This window comes from Primulina tabacum, chromosome 18 (genome assembly GCF_025594145.1).
Source record: "Primulina tabacum isolate GXHZ01 chromosome 18, ASM2559414v2, whole genome shotgun sequence".
NCBI classification, from domain to species: Eukaryota; Viridiplantae; Streptophyta; class Magnoliopsida; order Lamiales; family Gesneriaceae; genus Primulina; species Primulina tabacum.
In genome coordinates this window covers 16,521,964-16,538,167 of record NC_134567.1, presented here as the reverse complement: position 1 = coordinate 16,538,167, position 16,204 = coordinate 16,521,964, and the positions used below count along the sequence as shown (strand labels likewise).

The 16,204-nt window shown below is 35.4% G+C and overlaps 1 protein-coding gene and 1 long non-coding RNA gene across 2 annotated transcripts; one reads left to right on the top strand and one right to left on the bottom strand.

The window, feature by feature from the left end:
* Positions 1–10,647: 10,647 nt before the first annotated feature.
* LOC142533693 (stachyose synthase-like) lies at positions 10,648–13,922 on the top strand. Its single transcript, XM_075640550.1, has 4 exons — positions 10,648–12,297; positions 12,393–12,570; positions 12,654–13,021; positions 13,106–13,922. The coding sequence occupies exons 1-4, from the start codon at positions 10,816–10,818 to the stop codon at positions 13,673–13,675; spliced, it is 2,598 nt and encodes an 865-aa protein (XP_075496665.1). The 5' UTR covers positions 10,648–10,815; the 3' UTR covers positions 13,676–13,922.
* On the bottom strand, positions 13,601–16,204 carry LOC142533694 (uncharacterized). Its single transcript, XR_012816792.1, has 2 exons — positions 15,886–16,204; positions 13,601–14,382 (listed from the first exon to the last, which is right to left on the bottom strand). It is a non-coding gene; the product is annotated as an uncharacterized LOC142533694 (long non-coding RNA).

Genomic DNA, 16,204 nt, shown 5'->3' with positions numbered 1-16,204 from the left:
TGGTGAAAGACGAGTATATATTATAATATCTATATATATGTTTTGATAAAAAAAAATTCAAAAATTCTTATAGAAAAATTGTTTTTTTTCGTCTTGTGTGTTTTTCCGACAATTTTTGTCTTTTTCTAACTTAGAGCTAACATAACACCAATACATTGATGATATGATGCTGACATATAGTTTCACTAAACTCTTGATAAAAATACTAAACTTATCAAAATCAGAAAATATAGGAGTATACTTGAAATTTGATAATATATATGATCAAAAAATTGTAAATCAGCAAAATTATGTGACAAAAAACAGATTTCCCAATTCCTTTTATCATTATATTCAAAATTAAAAAGAAATTTTCAAAAATTCGATTGAATCTATATTTTATTAATAACTATATTGCACTTGGCCTAACACGAGGGATAATAATTAGTTATAAGTTGACTATAAATTTGGATTTTAGTACATAATATGCAGGCAATCGATAAGTTATGCGTATATAAAATTATGAATGAGAGATTGATTCTATTATTTTATTTGTAGTTTTTTTTTTTTGAAAGGATTTAATTTTTAGTTTTAAGTGGTGGATAAGTGAGATGAGTTGATATATATATGGGCGTGATGCATGTAAAGAATCTAAAGGATATGAACAAAATGTGCAAGTGTGTGTTCCAGCTCTAACAAGTTATAAAAAAAAAACCTAATTTTTGACCGACAAACAAAAATTGTACTACTTTTTTAGCTATGTTATGGACCAATTCATAATGACACAACCAGATTGCAATTTTTGATAATACATCGCATTTTTCAGCATCACATTAGCACTCCAATTTAGGTGTATCGTATCGTATTAAAAATTATATACCGTAACGAAAATTACAATATAATAAAATTTTATATCTATACCACCGAAAGTTTCGGTACGTATAATTAACATGCCGATTATACCGAATTTATATTGTATATCGAGATTTCGGTACAATATCGGTATATACCGAAAAAACTTTATATTTAAAATTTTATAAATTTATTGTTTTAAAATATTTATTTTAAATTTTTATATATTATTTCGGTATTTCGTTATTCTGGTAATACCGAAATTTTCAAATTTCATATCGTACTATACCATGCCAAATATTCGATATTTTTTTCGGTACGATAATTTCGGATATACGGAAATTCGATATTTTTTTCATCCATATGAAAAACAATAAAATATAAAAATATAAAAATTAGTCGACTTAAATTATAAATGATATAACATGAGTAAAAAAAATAAGATGCCTCCGACCGCTTGGCCTTCCCAACAGATCTCCCTCCAAAAGATTACAAAAGCAATCCCTTGCTGGTTAGATCGTACGACATATCCCAATTCACATAAAGAAACTTGTTGCTTTCTTTAAACTCAAGAGAGAAAGAATGGAGCATTGGAGCATGTTCAATTGTGTGAAATGTTGGTGAGATACAATTATATTCATGATGTTGGTGTTAATAACTTTTATCTCATGGTTTTGTGAATGTGACATGATGTTGTACTATTTAATTATTTTTTTGTAATATTAATTTTTTATTTGATTAAATAAATAAGTATTTACAAATAAAATAAATTTATACATAATTGGAAAAAAATAAAATTACATATAAAAAATATAAATGCTTGCACATAATAAAAAATACCACACATAATTAAAGAAACTCACATAATTAATTATACATCCATGAAAACTCAAAATATATTCGATAAGTCATTTTGAAGTATGTAGTGCAAACATCAGTTTCAATACCAACACGTTGCTCCAGAAAAGCATTGAACTCTATGGTAAGTTCTCTCAAACGAAGAATATCCGATGGCACGGATTCATCATCTTTGAATTGGGAATCACGATCTTCGAGCATATCTTCTCGTTCGTCCTCCACAATCATGTTATGGAAAATGATATAAGTTTTCATTATTTAATCTAATCAATAGGATTCCACATGCGAGATGAACCTCTGTTATGTGCCAACGTGCTTGGAGTACACCAAATACTTGGTCAACGTCTTTTCTCACCCCTTCTTTATATGGTGCAAAAATCCTATATTTTTGTGAGAGAGACCGATATATGGTTTTCACAAAAACACCCCAATATGGATAAATATCATCGATGATATAATATCTCACGTTGTACTCGTTCTCGTTCAACTCAAAATGCACTAGAGGTGCTTTACCCTTTGTAATTTTAAAGCCTTGATTATTAGATAAATTTTTTCCACAAATATTTGCTTATAAGAATATTCGGTTAACAGTGTCATTTAATGTAAAAATCAACATATGTATATTACAAAAAGTTTATTTTACTTTATAATTATTTAAATTAGATTTACTATAATAATATATTGTAAAATAGATTATTATACAAAATACAGTTTGTTGACCAATTGATTCAATAACAAATATTAATTTTGTCAGCAAAATTAGTTTATTTATATGAGAAAAGCATTGTGTTGGCTACAATAATTGCACATAATATGAAAGCGATTGAAACACAATGTTGAGATATAAGATCGGACCAGGCAAAGGCCTAAGGTCCACTTTTGCACAATATATCAAATGGGACAGTACAGAAAGGTTTTTGTCAATAAAACCAGCGAGCAATATAGTGAAGAGAAAACAGTAGAGAAACGATCTAAATGAAGTAAACCAAACCGAGGCTTGTACGAAGTACAGTGTCCTTAAAACAGATTCGTCCCCTCCTATATGTGCTTCGAGGATCGTCTTGGACGTCTGTTTCCCAGGATACAACGGGACAACCAGCAGTGACTTAGCACAAGACACTACTACGGCGAACTGAAAACGTACCTTTAATTTATCATCGAGATTTAACGGAGGCCAAATGGAAAGATACCAATATGTAATGCAAGGGAGTGCTTGAAAGAGATAAAATTTTCATGTGTATGAAATGAGGAAGAGAACACACTATTTATAAGCCTCAAAATGCATACCAAGAGTCATGCAAGATTAATTAACTCAATTAATCTTCCCATTAACTCAAGAATATGAAGAGCCAAAACTCTTCAACTAACTCAAGAATGTGGAGAGCCAAAAGACACTCCAACATTCATGAGACATAATTTTTATTCAAAACTCTTCAAATTTCCAACAATCCCCCACATGAATGAAAATTGATACAAATCTTGGTGACAAAGTTCTACAGTTGAATCATGCATAGGATAGGTAGGTGTTACCCTTTGAACCTTCCCTTTTGAAATATATTTGCTTTACTAGCTGACCAGTAGACATGATATCCTTAAACTGTTCTGCCGTTTATGTAAATTAAGATATACTTCACACAAGACTCTCCCAGATACTATTAAGTTCTCATGATTGTGTTCGTTTTGGCCATAAACACACGCCTGGTTCTGCGAGAGGTTCTAGAATTGAGCCTGGCAATTCCTGCGAAGCGGCCCCACTTCTCTCTCACATAGGTGATTCTATATTGCTTCTTATCAGAATCATTAAAAGCCGTAAGCTTATCCTCAACATTCACTGTTTCATAAAAGGAATGGACTGGAGATAACCCCCACAGTGATATACCAAATCAGTGCGATTAGGTTGTCCCATTTAACCTAGTTCTTGGGATCTCCAGTCAGTGTAGGTGGGTTTCCTTCGCACACAATTTATTCTATAGGCTTGAGCCCCATTCCCCTTGACGATTTTGTAACTAACTCTCTGTTAACCCCTTGGTTAACGGATCCGCTATATTATCCTTTGACTTTACATAGTCAACAGAGATAACTCCAGTTGGGAGTAGTTGTCTGATGGTATTGTGTCTACGACGTATATGCCTAGACTTACCATTATATATTTTATTTTGTGCCCTCCCAATTGCATATTGGCTATCACAATGTATGCATATAGCCGGCACTGGTTTTTCCCATCCTGGAACATCTTCTAAGAAGTGACGTAGCCATTCAGCCTCTTCAGCACACTTATCAAGAGCTATAAACTCAAATTCCATTGTGGATCTGATTATTACAGTTTGTTTAGAAGATTTCCACGCAATTGTTGTACCTCCTAAAGTGAATACAAATCCACTTGTAGATTTTGAGTCTTTCATATAAGATATCCAATTTGCATCACTGTATCCTTCAATAACAGCAGGATATCTGGTATAGTGTAGTCCATGATCACGAGTGTACCTTAAGTATCTTAGCAATCTGATAATTGCTTTCCAGTGTTCAACTCTTGGATTACTCGTGAATCTACTCAATTTGCTTACTGCATAAGCTATGTCTGGTCTTGTACAACTCATTAAGTACATCAGACTTTCAATGACTCGAGAATATTCTAATTGAGACATACTCTCACCTCGATTCTTTGATAGATGATGACTGATATCTATTGGGGTTCTAGCCATTGTAGAGTCATCCTTATTGAATTTCTCAACTATTTTGTCAACATAATGTGACTGACTTAGGACTAGCCCTTCTGATGTTCTATGAATTTTAATTCCAAGGATTACATCGGCTAATCCAAATCTTTCATGTCAAATCTTGAGTTCAATAATTTCTTTGTGGATTTAATCATCTTATCATTACTACCAATGATAAGTATGTCATCTACGTAAAGACATAAAATGACATATCCAATTTCAGTGTTCTTTATGTATACACATTTGTCACATTCACTAAATTTAAACCCACTTCCCATCATGGCTTTATCAAATTTTTCGTGTCATTGAATTGGTGCTTGTTTTAAGCCATACAAAGACTTCACCAGTTTACATGCCTTATTTTCTTGCTAAGTTGGTTTTCAACTTCACTCTTATATTGGACAAATTTGTCAATAGCTTCATCCTTACTTTTGAGGAGATACACATAACAAAATTTTGTGCTATCGTCAACAAAAGTGATGAAGTATTTATTTCCACCATGAGTTTGCACACTTTTTAGATCGCATATATCACTGTGAATTAGATCAAGTGGTTCACTATTTCTTTCAATTGTTCGAAAAGATGATCTCGTTAGTTTTGCCTCAACACAAGTTTCACATTTGTGTTGTTTATCAATTTGGAATGCAGGAATGCTTTTCATGTTAATTAGTCTACGAATTGTATCATAATTAACGTGTCTAAGTCTACTATGCCACAAACACGAAGATTCAAGCAAGTAAGCAAAAGTACTAACTTTATTAATGGGCTTAACAGCCATAACATTGAGTTTGAATAACCCATTACAAACATAACCTTGCCAACAAACATTCCACTTTTCGACAAAACCACCTTATCTGATTCGAATACAATGCGGAAACCATGCTTGTTAAGAAGCGACCCTGACACCAAGTTCTTGCGGATGTCAGGCACATACAACACATAGTTCAAAGTCAGTTCTTTTCCAGATGTCATCTTTAGGACAACTTTTCCTTGACCCTTGATCTCGGAAGTGGCGAAATTTCCCATGAATAGCTTTTCCTCATTCATAGATTCCGCAAGAGTAGCAAACATCTCCTTGTCGGAGCAAACATGGCGAGTGGCACCAGTGTCGATCCACCACTCCCTTGGGTTAGAACCCACCAGATTGGCTTCTGATATTACAGCACAGAGATTTAGGTTAGAAACCTCCTGAGAAATATTCTCTACCACATTTACCTCTTGGTTTCTCTTTGCCTTCTTACATTCAGATGCCTTGTGACCCATACCATCACGGTTGTAGCATTTTCCGGAGAACTTTTTCTTCGAAATGCCTCCCTTGGGTCCCATGTTCAACCTTTGGTTGGAGGAGAAGAAATTTTTCTTTTTCGAGCTTTGACCATGCTCGACTACATTTGCCTTAGCGGCAACAGGAGAAAACAATCGTCTTTCCGAACTCTTATTGTCTTCCTTGATGCGAAGTCGAACAATGAGCTCTTCAACATTTATCTCCTTGCGCTTGTGTTTCAAATAATTTTTGAAATTCTTCTAAGCTGGTGGTAGCTTTTCAACAATAGCAGCCACTTGGAATGATTCACTCAAAGTCATCCCCTCACCTTGAATTTCGTGAAGAATCACTTGGAGTTCTTGAACTTGGCTGATAACCGGCTTTGAATCCACCATTTTAAAGTCCAGAAAGCGGCCAACAAGAAACTTCTTGGCCCCGACATCCTCGGTTTTGTACTTTCTGTCAAGGGATTCCCAAAGATCTTTAGCCGATTTCTTTTCGCAAAACACGTTGTAGAGCGAATCGGCCAATCCGTTTAGCACATAGTTTCGGCATAAGAAATCGGAATGACTCCATGCCTCCACAGCACTAACAGATTCAACATCTTCCTCACCCTCCTCGAGTTTAGGAGCATCCTCAGACAGGAATCTTGCCAGGTTTAGCATCGCCAAGTAGAACAACATCTTCTGCTGCCACCTTTTGAAGTCCACACCAGTGAACTTTTCAGGCTTTTCACCGTGACTGGCTCGGACAGCAACCGCAGCAGCACGTGGGGTAACATATGTGACAACTTGAGCCACAGTAGGGACAACATAACCAGTTTTTCTTTGCACGCTGGTTTCAGTAGTCATATATGGGACAGTACAGAAAGGTTTTGTCAATAAAACCAGCGAGCAATATAGTGAAGAGAAAACAACAGAGAAACGATATAAATGAAGTAAACCAAACCGAGGCCTGTACGAAGTACAGTGTCCTTAAAACAGATTCGTCCCCTCCTGTATGTGCTTCGAGGATCGTCTTGGACGTCTGTTTCCCAGGATACAACGGAACAACCAGCAGTGACTTAGCACGAGACACTACTACGGCGAACTGAAAACATATCTTTACTTTATCACCGAGATTTAACGGAGGCCAATTGGAAAGATACTAATATGTAATGCGAGAGAGTGCTTGAAAGAGATAAAATTTTCATATGTATGAAATGAGGAAGTGAACACACTATTTATAATCCCCAAAATGCATACCAAGAGTCATGCAAAATTAATTAACTCAATTAATCTTCTCATTAACTCAAGAATATGAAGAGCCAAAACTCTTCAACTAACTCAAGAATGTGGAGAGCCAAAAGACACTCTCACATTCATGAGACATAATTTTTATTCAAAACTCTACAAATTTCCAACATCCACTTCCAAGAGGGGTCCAAATTATATTTTACATGTAGCTTAGATATTATCAAATGTATCGTCTACTATATTTTCCTTTTCTTTTGCTTCAATGTAGGGAGATCACTAGTAAAATGTGAGATTGCAAATCTTCACTAAAAATTTAGTGCACACATTACACACTTGAAATTTAGGTTTTACTGAAAATTCGTGTATTTAATATTTCAAACCATCAATTAGAGCAAAATAAACTATGGAAATGAAATTGAATTATTCAAGTAATACTATGATTATTTTGGTTTAAAGTGCAAGCTGAATTAATAAAATGGTTGTTATTAATTATGTTTTAAGAGTATTTTTTGACAAAAACTTGTGTGAGACGGTCTCACGGGTCATATTTTGTGAGACATATATCTTATTTGAGTCATCCATGAAAAAATATTACTTTTTATGCTAAGAGTATTACTTTTTATTGTGAATATCGGTAGGGTTGACCTGTCTCACAGATAAAGATTCGTGAAACAGTCTCACATGAGACCTAATCGTATTTTTTTAGCTATATTACATGGTATAATCATGGTTGTGAATTGTTGTATTGAAGAGTACTATTGGTGAGTTTATTATGAAGATTCATAAATTCTAAAGAATTTTGGTTAATTGTGTAATTTTAAACTATACAGCGGCTCATTATTTGTATCGAATTTTGTTAAGACAATTTGTGATAATAAATAATCAGATATTGTTGGGTTTAGGAAAAAGGGATAGGGACTCAAAATTGAAGCTAATCAAGACTTATATATGATCTACTGTGTTGTAAGAAAGGTTGAATGAATTAGCTATGATATCAATAAAAAAAAAGTGAACATCTTGATCATGCAAACTTAGTTAACAAACAACATGACAAATACTGTTTAAGTAAATATTTAGTATATTTTTGCCTTATGATCTAACTTTATCATATAGTTTGTAAGTATTATAATTTATATGTTAGTTGTTTTTATAATTGTGTGTGTATGTTTTAGTTTTGAAACCTGAATTTAATTTTACAAAGCGAATCTATTTTTGAGAGTCTCAATTTCCAAAGTTCGACTCGGACTCTAAAAATCTGAGGTACGATATTATTGAGATATTATACGGGTTAAAAGATTGTGTTGCATTGTTATTAACTATAAAATTTAAATTTTGATAAAACGACGAACATTTGATTCTAATATTGAGTATAATGTATCACTGGTGCAAACAGAATGATCTAAGCAAAGAAGAAAGAGTACAAAACACCAAACATCTTACAAAATCGAGTACATTTCGGTAGTCTCCAGTACGTTCTTAATTAAGTAAGAGTAGGGGTGGGAAAAAATACCGAAATACCGAAAAATCGTACCGAAAAAATACCGAACTTACCGAAATTTTCGGTATCGGTATCGGTACGAAATATTTTTTTTTCGGTATACCGAAATACCGAAAATAATTTTTTATTATTATTATTTTTTAAATTAAAGTTCGGTATACCGACAAAATTTTCGGTGTCGGTACGGTACCGGTATGAACTTTTTTCATACCGAAAATTCGGTATATCGAATGTGCGGTATACCGAATTTTCGGTATCGATATGAAAAAATTCCATACCGATATTTTCGGTACGGTATACCGTACCGTACCCACCCCTAAGTAAGAGTGTTCCGTTCATGCCACTATAATTTTTTTTTTTGTGAAAAAAAAGATATATTATTTTATTTGGATATGATATTTATAGATTATTGCTTAGATAAGATTTAGTGAGATTGAACTTTTAGATTAATAAGAGATATTTAGAGAAAAAAATCAAAAAAAAAAATTTAAAGATATGGACAAAAATTACTAATAAACTAACACCGGAAAAATTAGTTAACAAATATTACGAAGAGGCGAAAAAAACTTTATGTCTAATTGACATATTAAAAGTACTTTTAACATGAGGTGCGATTATATGCGTGTCAATAATTTGTTCCACACATATATTGTCACTACGTTTTGAATGGTCTGTATGAATTTATAATAAATATTTTTTTAAAAAAATGAAGAATTATATAATAATATATAATCAGGTTGTGATGATCTGTATGAAATTACACTGAATAAACTAATTATATACATATCCACGTATATGAAAAAATGAGAAAAGATTTTTTGGTTCGAGCATGCAACAAAAAAGCATCTATCAATAATTGCATATTCCACAATAAAAGTATGATTGCCTTTCGGAGAATCCGGTTCTTTCACTGCTTTCGCCTTCTACAACAATGGACTTGTATTATGTATTCATTTGTGTGTGTATTATTATTTTCATATTACAATTCATAAATCATGCATTATTAGTAATATATATATAATCATTTGAAACCCACTAACGATAGAAACCCTTAAAATATAAAGAGCAAGACCACGATGAGAGGAGTTGATCAACGAACCCCGATGAATGATCGTGGAAAATAATCAATCTGTTTGGTGAAATGGAACAAAAGCTGAGAGGAAGAATAAAAAATGTACTAACAAAAATTCAACAAAAGCAACAACAAAGTTTCCCCAAATTCACTCCATAATTAATCTGCGTATTTTTTATTTTCCAGCATTCTATTTTCTTTAAATTTTGGCATGTTTCTCCAACTTTCTTGTAAAAATGTCTTTCAAGTTCAAAACAACAGAATTAATCTTGATGTTGTTTATGAATTTTCTCAACAATTTCATCGTATTTATCGGTTTATATTTTAAGTTTTGAAGTCATAGCGAGGAAATTATAACAAACGGTTGAATCGGGACACACAATAATTGATAATAAAAAAGATTTAAAACATTTTATATTTGGCACGATCACTGATACCCCATCAAATTTTCGTGAGAAACAATAAATATTCTTTCGCCTTTTAATTATCTCCATTTGTTCCTGCTGCTTTTATGGATATTCTTCCAGATACGTACCTTTAGCTTCGTGTCAATCCTCGATCAGATCAATCATATGAATCAAGTTGATATACAACTGATCGTTGAATCGGTCAATTTGAGTGGGACGATATATGAAATTATAGACAAATCATGTATTATTATTATTTTGAGATACAAAGAATGTATGTTACCTCTGCTGTTCATCCTATAAAAATTCTTGTTCCATTTGAATCCAATTCTAAATAATTAAGTTACTTTGACTTGCATTTTCTTCTTTGGTTTTTACTGAAAATTGTGGCACAAGACTTAACAAAGCACTCTTTGAATATTTTGGCTGGTAACTGATATAAAGTAGAGGAAGAATATGTGTGAAGGACACGTGCATCCATGCATGGACAGATAGTTTATTAGTATTAGTATATATACCCTCCCCGTGATTAACGCTGTTTTTAATGCTGAGCTTCCAAAAAACCAATGGAATTGGCGAGGAGGAGGAGGAAGAAGAGCGAATAAAGTGGCGTGATAGTACCGCAAATTCACCCCGATAGCCAACCGCCCAAGCCTCTTATCTCTACGGCTTTCTATCGATTCTTTTATTCGCCCACCTTCTTCTTTTTTCCCCAATATGTGTGTATATATATAGTTTCATTCTTTTCTCCCTGTATATATATCTGCATTAACTTGGCCATTTTCTTGGTGCAAACTGTGAGACAGCGGATCCCTTAGCTTTCATTGCTTAGTAAAGTATATATATAAGCTTTTCTTCTTGATTATTGTGGTTTTCATATTTTAGTCCCTCTCACCGAATTCATAATCTATCTTCCTTCCTCCTCTCCTTTTAATGGCACCCCCGAATGATCCCGCAAACTCGATTCACAGTGTCCTGAAATCCAGCACAAAAGACAACTCTTTCCAACTACTTGGTGGAAAGTTCTTCGTGGGCAGTGTTCCATTGCTCACCGAAGTTCCGAGCAATGTCACTCTCAAGAGTTTCTCCTCCGTTTGCCAATCCTCAGAAGCTCCACTTCCACTGTTCCAGCGCGTCCAGTCCCTGTCTAGCAAGGGTGCGTTCCTAGGATTCAGCCAGCGTGAATCCTCCGATCGCCAAACCAATTCCTTGGGGAAATTCACGAACAGGGATTTTGTTAGCATTTTCAGGTTCAAGACTTGGTGGTCCACTCAGTGGGTTGGAAAATCGGGTTCCGATATACAGATGGAAACGCAATGGATTATGCTAGATGTACCTGAAATAAAGTCTTACGTTGCCATCATTCCGATAATTGAAGGAGGTTTCAGGTCCGCCTTTCATCCTGGAAAAGATGGTCATATATTGATATGTGCTGAGAGTGGGTCTACCGTGGTGAAATCTTCATCTTTTGATGCGATTGCCTATGTTCATGTGTCTGATAATCCATACAATGTGATGAAAGAGGCTTATACTGCTCTTAGAGTTCACCTAAATACGTTCAAGCTCATTGAAGAGAAATCTGCGCCACCCCTTGTGGACAAATTTGGTTGGTGCACGTGGGATGCGTTTTACTTGACAGTGGAGCCTGCTGGAATTTGGCATGGAATCAAGGAATTCGCAGATGGTGGCCTCACACCGAGGTTCCTTATAATTGATGATGGATGGCAAAGCATCAACAAAGATGGAGAAGATCCCACCAAGGACACCAAAAATCTTGTACTCGGAGGAACTCAAATGACTGCCAGGCTTCACAGGCTTGATGAATGTGAAAAATTCAGAAAGTATCAGGGTGGATCACTTACGGGACCTAATCGTCCTCCTTTTGATCCTAAGAAACCGAAGATGCTGATTCACAAGGCTATTGAGCTTGAGTTTGCAGAAAAATCCCGTGACAAGGCAGCTCTATTGGGGGTAACCGACTTGTCCCAATATGAAGCTGAAATTCAGAGACATGCAAAAGAATTGGATGCGATGTTTGGCGGAGAAGAAGAACAAGAAAAGGGTTCGAGCGAAAAGTGTTCAAGTTGCTCTTGCAAGTTACAAAATTCTGGAATGAAAGCATTCACTAAAGATTTGAGGACAACATTCAAAGGACTGGATGATATATATGTCTGGCACGCGTTGTGTGGTGCATGGGGAGGGGTCAGACCAGGTGCAACTCATTTGAACTCCAAGGTTGTGCCTTGCAAATTGTCACCCGGACTCGACGGAACCATGACAGATCTGGCGGTGGTAAAAATTATTGAAGGTTCAATCGGACTTGTGCATCCTGATCAAGCCGATGATTTCTATGACTCTATGCATTCTTACCTCGCCAAAGTCGGAATCACTGGAGTGAAAGTTGATGTCATTCATGTAAGCAATATCAAGTTATCTTCCCAAAACATTTGCTGGTTCCCATACTTCAAACTTTGAATGATCAAACTAACGAAATTTCATCTTTCAAAAAGGATCTTGAATATGTGTCTGAAGATTACGGAGGCAGAGTTGATATTGCCAAGACTTACTATAAGGGGCTGTCCAGATCTCTTGCAAAGAACTTCAATGGGACCGGACTCATTTCAAGCATGCAGCAGTGCAATGACTTCTTTTTCCTTGGAACTGAGCAGATATCTATGGGAAGAGTTGGTAAGAAGGAAAGAAATCCGCACCTTCTTTTATATGTTACTCATTCATTAAAAGTAATTCTGCAATATAATGAATAAAAACAGGGGACGACTTCTGGTTTCAAGATCCTAATGGTGATCCAATGGGAGTTTATTGGCTACAAGGTGTCCATATGATCCACTGTGCTTATAACAGTATGTGGATGGGTCAATTCATCCAGCCAGATTGGGACATGTTTCAATCAGACCATTTGTGTGCAAAGTTCCATGCTGGGTCAAGGGCCATTTGTGGAGGCCCTGTATATGTTAGTGATTCTTTGGGTGGTCACGATTTTGATCTTCTCAATAAGTTGGTGTTCCCTGACAGCACCATTCCCAAGTGCATCTACTATGCTCTACCAACAAGAGACTGCCTCTTTAAGAACCCTCTCTTTGATGACAAAACCATTCTAAAGATCTGGAACTTTAACAAGGTGCGTTCACGCATTAGCTAATAACTACTCCATTATCCGTTATTTCAGATATTAAAACTGATACAAAAAAATTGTATCATACAGTATGGAGGTGTTATTGGTGCTTTCAACTGCCAAGGTGCTGGATGGGACCCAAAGGAACAAAGGATTAAGGGATACTCCCATTGTTACCACCCAATGTCTGGAACAGTTCACGTAAGTGATATTGAATGGGATCAAAAGACTGAAGCTGCTGACATGGGGAAAGCTGAGGAATATGCTGTCTATCTTACCGAGGCACAGAAACTATTCTTAGCAACTCCACAATCTGATGTCATTCCTATCACAATTCAGCCTTCAACATTTGAGATTTTCAGCTTCGTGCCTATCAAGAAGCTGGGAGTTGGTACTGATGCAGTCAAATTCGCACCAATTGGATTAACCAACTTGTTTAACAGCGGAGGGACGATACTTGGACTGTTGTATGATGGGATGATAGCCAAGATTGAAGTGAAGGGTGGAGGTGACTTTTTGGCATATTCCAGTGTTTCGCCTAAGAAATCATACCTGAACGGAGTTGAGGTTGGATTTGAGTGGTCAAACGGGAAGCTGGGATTGAACGTTTCTTGGAACCAAGAGTGTGGTGGCATTTCTAATGTAGCTTTTATTTTTTGAATGTGACTCTGAGATCTTGGGATGCAATAAATATATATTATCATTATTATTATGCTAATAACAAAAAAGTATCAACATCTATTTCTACACAAATGAAAGTGCTTAGTGGATTTATATGCAATAATGACCCAGCAAGGCAGACTGACGGCCGTGGGAAGGATCTTCAGTTGATTGTTATTCATGGACATCCTATCAATTTGTACTGAATCCAATTAATTAAATGCTTATTTAAGCAATGTGCTTATCATTTGTGTTTGGTTATTTATTAGTGCATTTGATTATTCCCAATGTCCTAAACTCATTATATTCCAAATAATATTTTGATTCAAGGCGCCATTACCTACTAGTTTCAACAACCCCGGATAGTGCATCAAATAAATCTTGAACTAGCGGCATACGGTCTCCTAAACAAATATGATAAATTTTGTTTCACTATCCAACTTCGGTTGTAGAATCCATTATGTTAATAAAGGTCATCAAAGCTGTACATTTTGCTTTTTGTGGACAATTACATTTTCCAATTTAGTATCAGTCTGCTTGGAGCGTGACAGGCTCCTCCGCGGAAGCTTCGTGCTGTGCGAGCTGTCCACCACCACATATGGACAAGCCTTTAATTTGTCTAGCGCTAGACAAGACACAGGAAAGATCTCGATTTTTGCGTTTCCAGCTTTCAGAATAGAATTTCATCCCTTCTCTCGTTTCCTCTCCTCCACCAAAAAAAAAAAAGAACAGTCATAGCTAGAGTTTTCGAGCTTTCGTTTTGCTTCATATACTCAAACCACTCAACCAATTCATGATCCGACTTTAGATTTGCAGCACAGGCATCTACATCTTCGATTTGGTGCAGCACTTGTCTCTTAGGCTATTTCTTTTTGGAGAGAAAAACTCTAGCATATGCATTTTTTGTAGGAATTAGTTTTGATGAGAAGATAAAAATATTGAGATAGCATACATCATATTTTCAGGATACGGTGATGGGACACTTGATGGAGAGGGCTCATACCATTTTGTTAAAATTTAACCCGAAAAGGGTGGGGGGAGAAGAGGAGAAAAGAAAATGACAATAACATAAGCTCGTATTGTTTATGAATCTGCACAAGGCAGTCGAACATAATGGAATTTATCATAGAATTTATCATGTACATCATCTAGGTCGATTGAGATCAAGGAATCAATGAGGAAAAAATAATACAGAATACTGTTCCCAGCGAAGTTCTTCAACAGAGTGAAAGACAAACCAACTCAAAACTAAATTGAATTTTTATTAGTGCTTCAACATGTGAGTTATTTCACTCATGAATCCTTCAATTATTGTTCTTCCGATTTTCCTAAACTACTTACCAAGCATACATGGGTTTGAGCTTATTCACTCTGTTTCTTCAATTTAAGTCAACAGAACTTGATGAAACTCCTTGAATATGATAATATTACATGTATTCCCATGTATATAATAACCAAGAGTAAATTTTTGTACGTTTCATACGAATTTCTATTCTATCAGGCCAAGTTTTGGATTATGAGTTTGGATTGAGATGGGATTTAAAATTGGAATTTCAAATGCACCAACACCTGAATTAAAATGTATTGAACTTGAACGATGGATTTCAATTTTCAATTGCTTTCTTGTCACCAAACATACACAGTGGATTTGGACGAAATTTCAAATCTGTATAGCTAAATTTCATCAATCCAAATGCAAGGGTATGGATTCTGATTACATGGTTACTCTTTTTCCAATACAAATCAAGGCTAATGAAATGGAAGCAAAAGAGAAGACAGGTGTAAGGAAGGGAAATAGGAGTATGAGAAACTACGTGTTGCACAAAGGAACTCCGTGTTGCACAATATGCACTTAGAAGCCAGCAAATTCGCATCTGTACTGAAACATACCTCAGTGAGAAAGCCAGAAGGTTCCTTGGTTAAATCAGTAGTTGCTAAGCAACCAAATTTCAAAAAGCGATCAAATTATTTGAGTTAATTTGAACATTTAATGGATAAAAAACCAAACCTTTCTTCTAACTTCATCTGAAAAAAATAAATATACGTTGATAAACACGGTGAACACACCAAAGACAAACTTCGTTGACAAATTAAACGGACCAAGAAACCATATTTCTTGATACACACTACGGATATCGCTTGTCGAGAACACAATTAGATGCCACGACTAACGAGTAATCAAAGAAGCGTCTTTGATCTGCGGAACTCACCCAATTCATAAAAGCTCTAGAGCCACAAAGCCACCGCCTTGCTGCTGAGATTGACGAAAACTGACGGATCATAAGCGAGGCCGAATTCAATTGGAAAGACAGATTACGAGTTTGTGCGTGAATCTAACACCTGCACACCGAATCATCCAATCAGGGAAATTGAAAATTGAAATCCAAATCCCACATATTGGAGATATGTGTTGAATTTAATTAGATTCACGCACAAACTCGAAATATGCCTCTTCCCTGCATCTCCCATTTTTCATTCACCGCCAACGAAAACAGCCAGATTTGTCAACGTCGGCTAACAATTACCCAA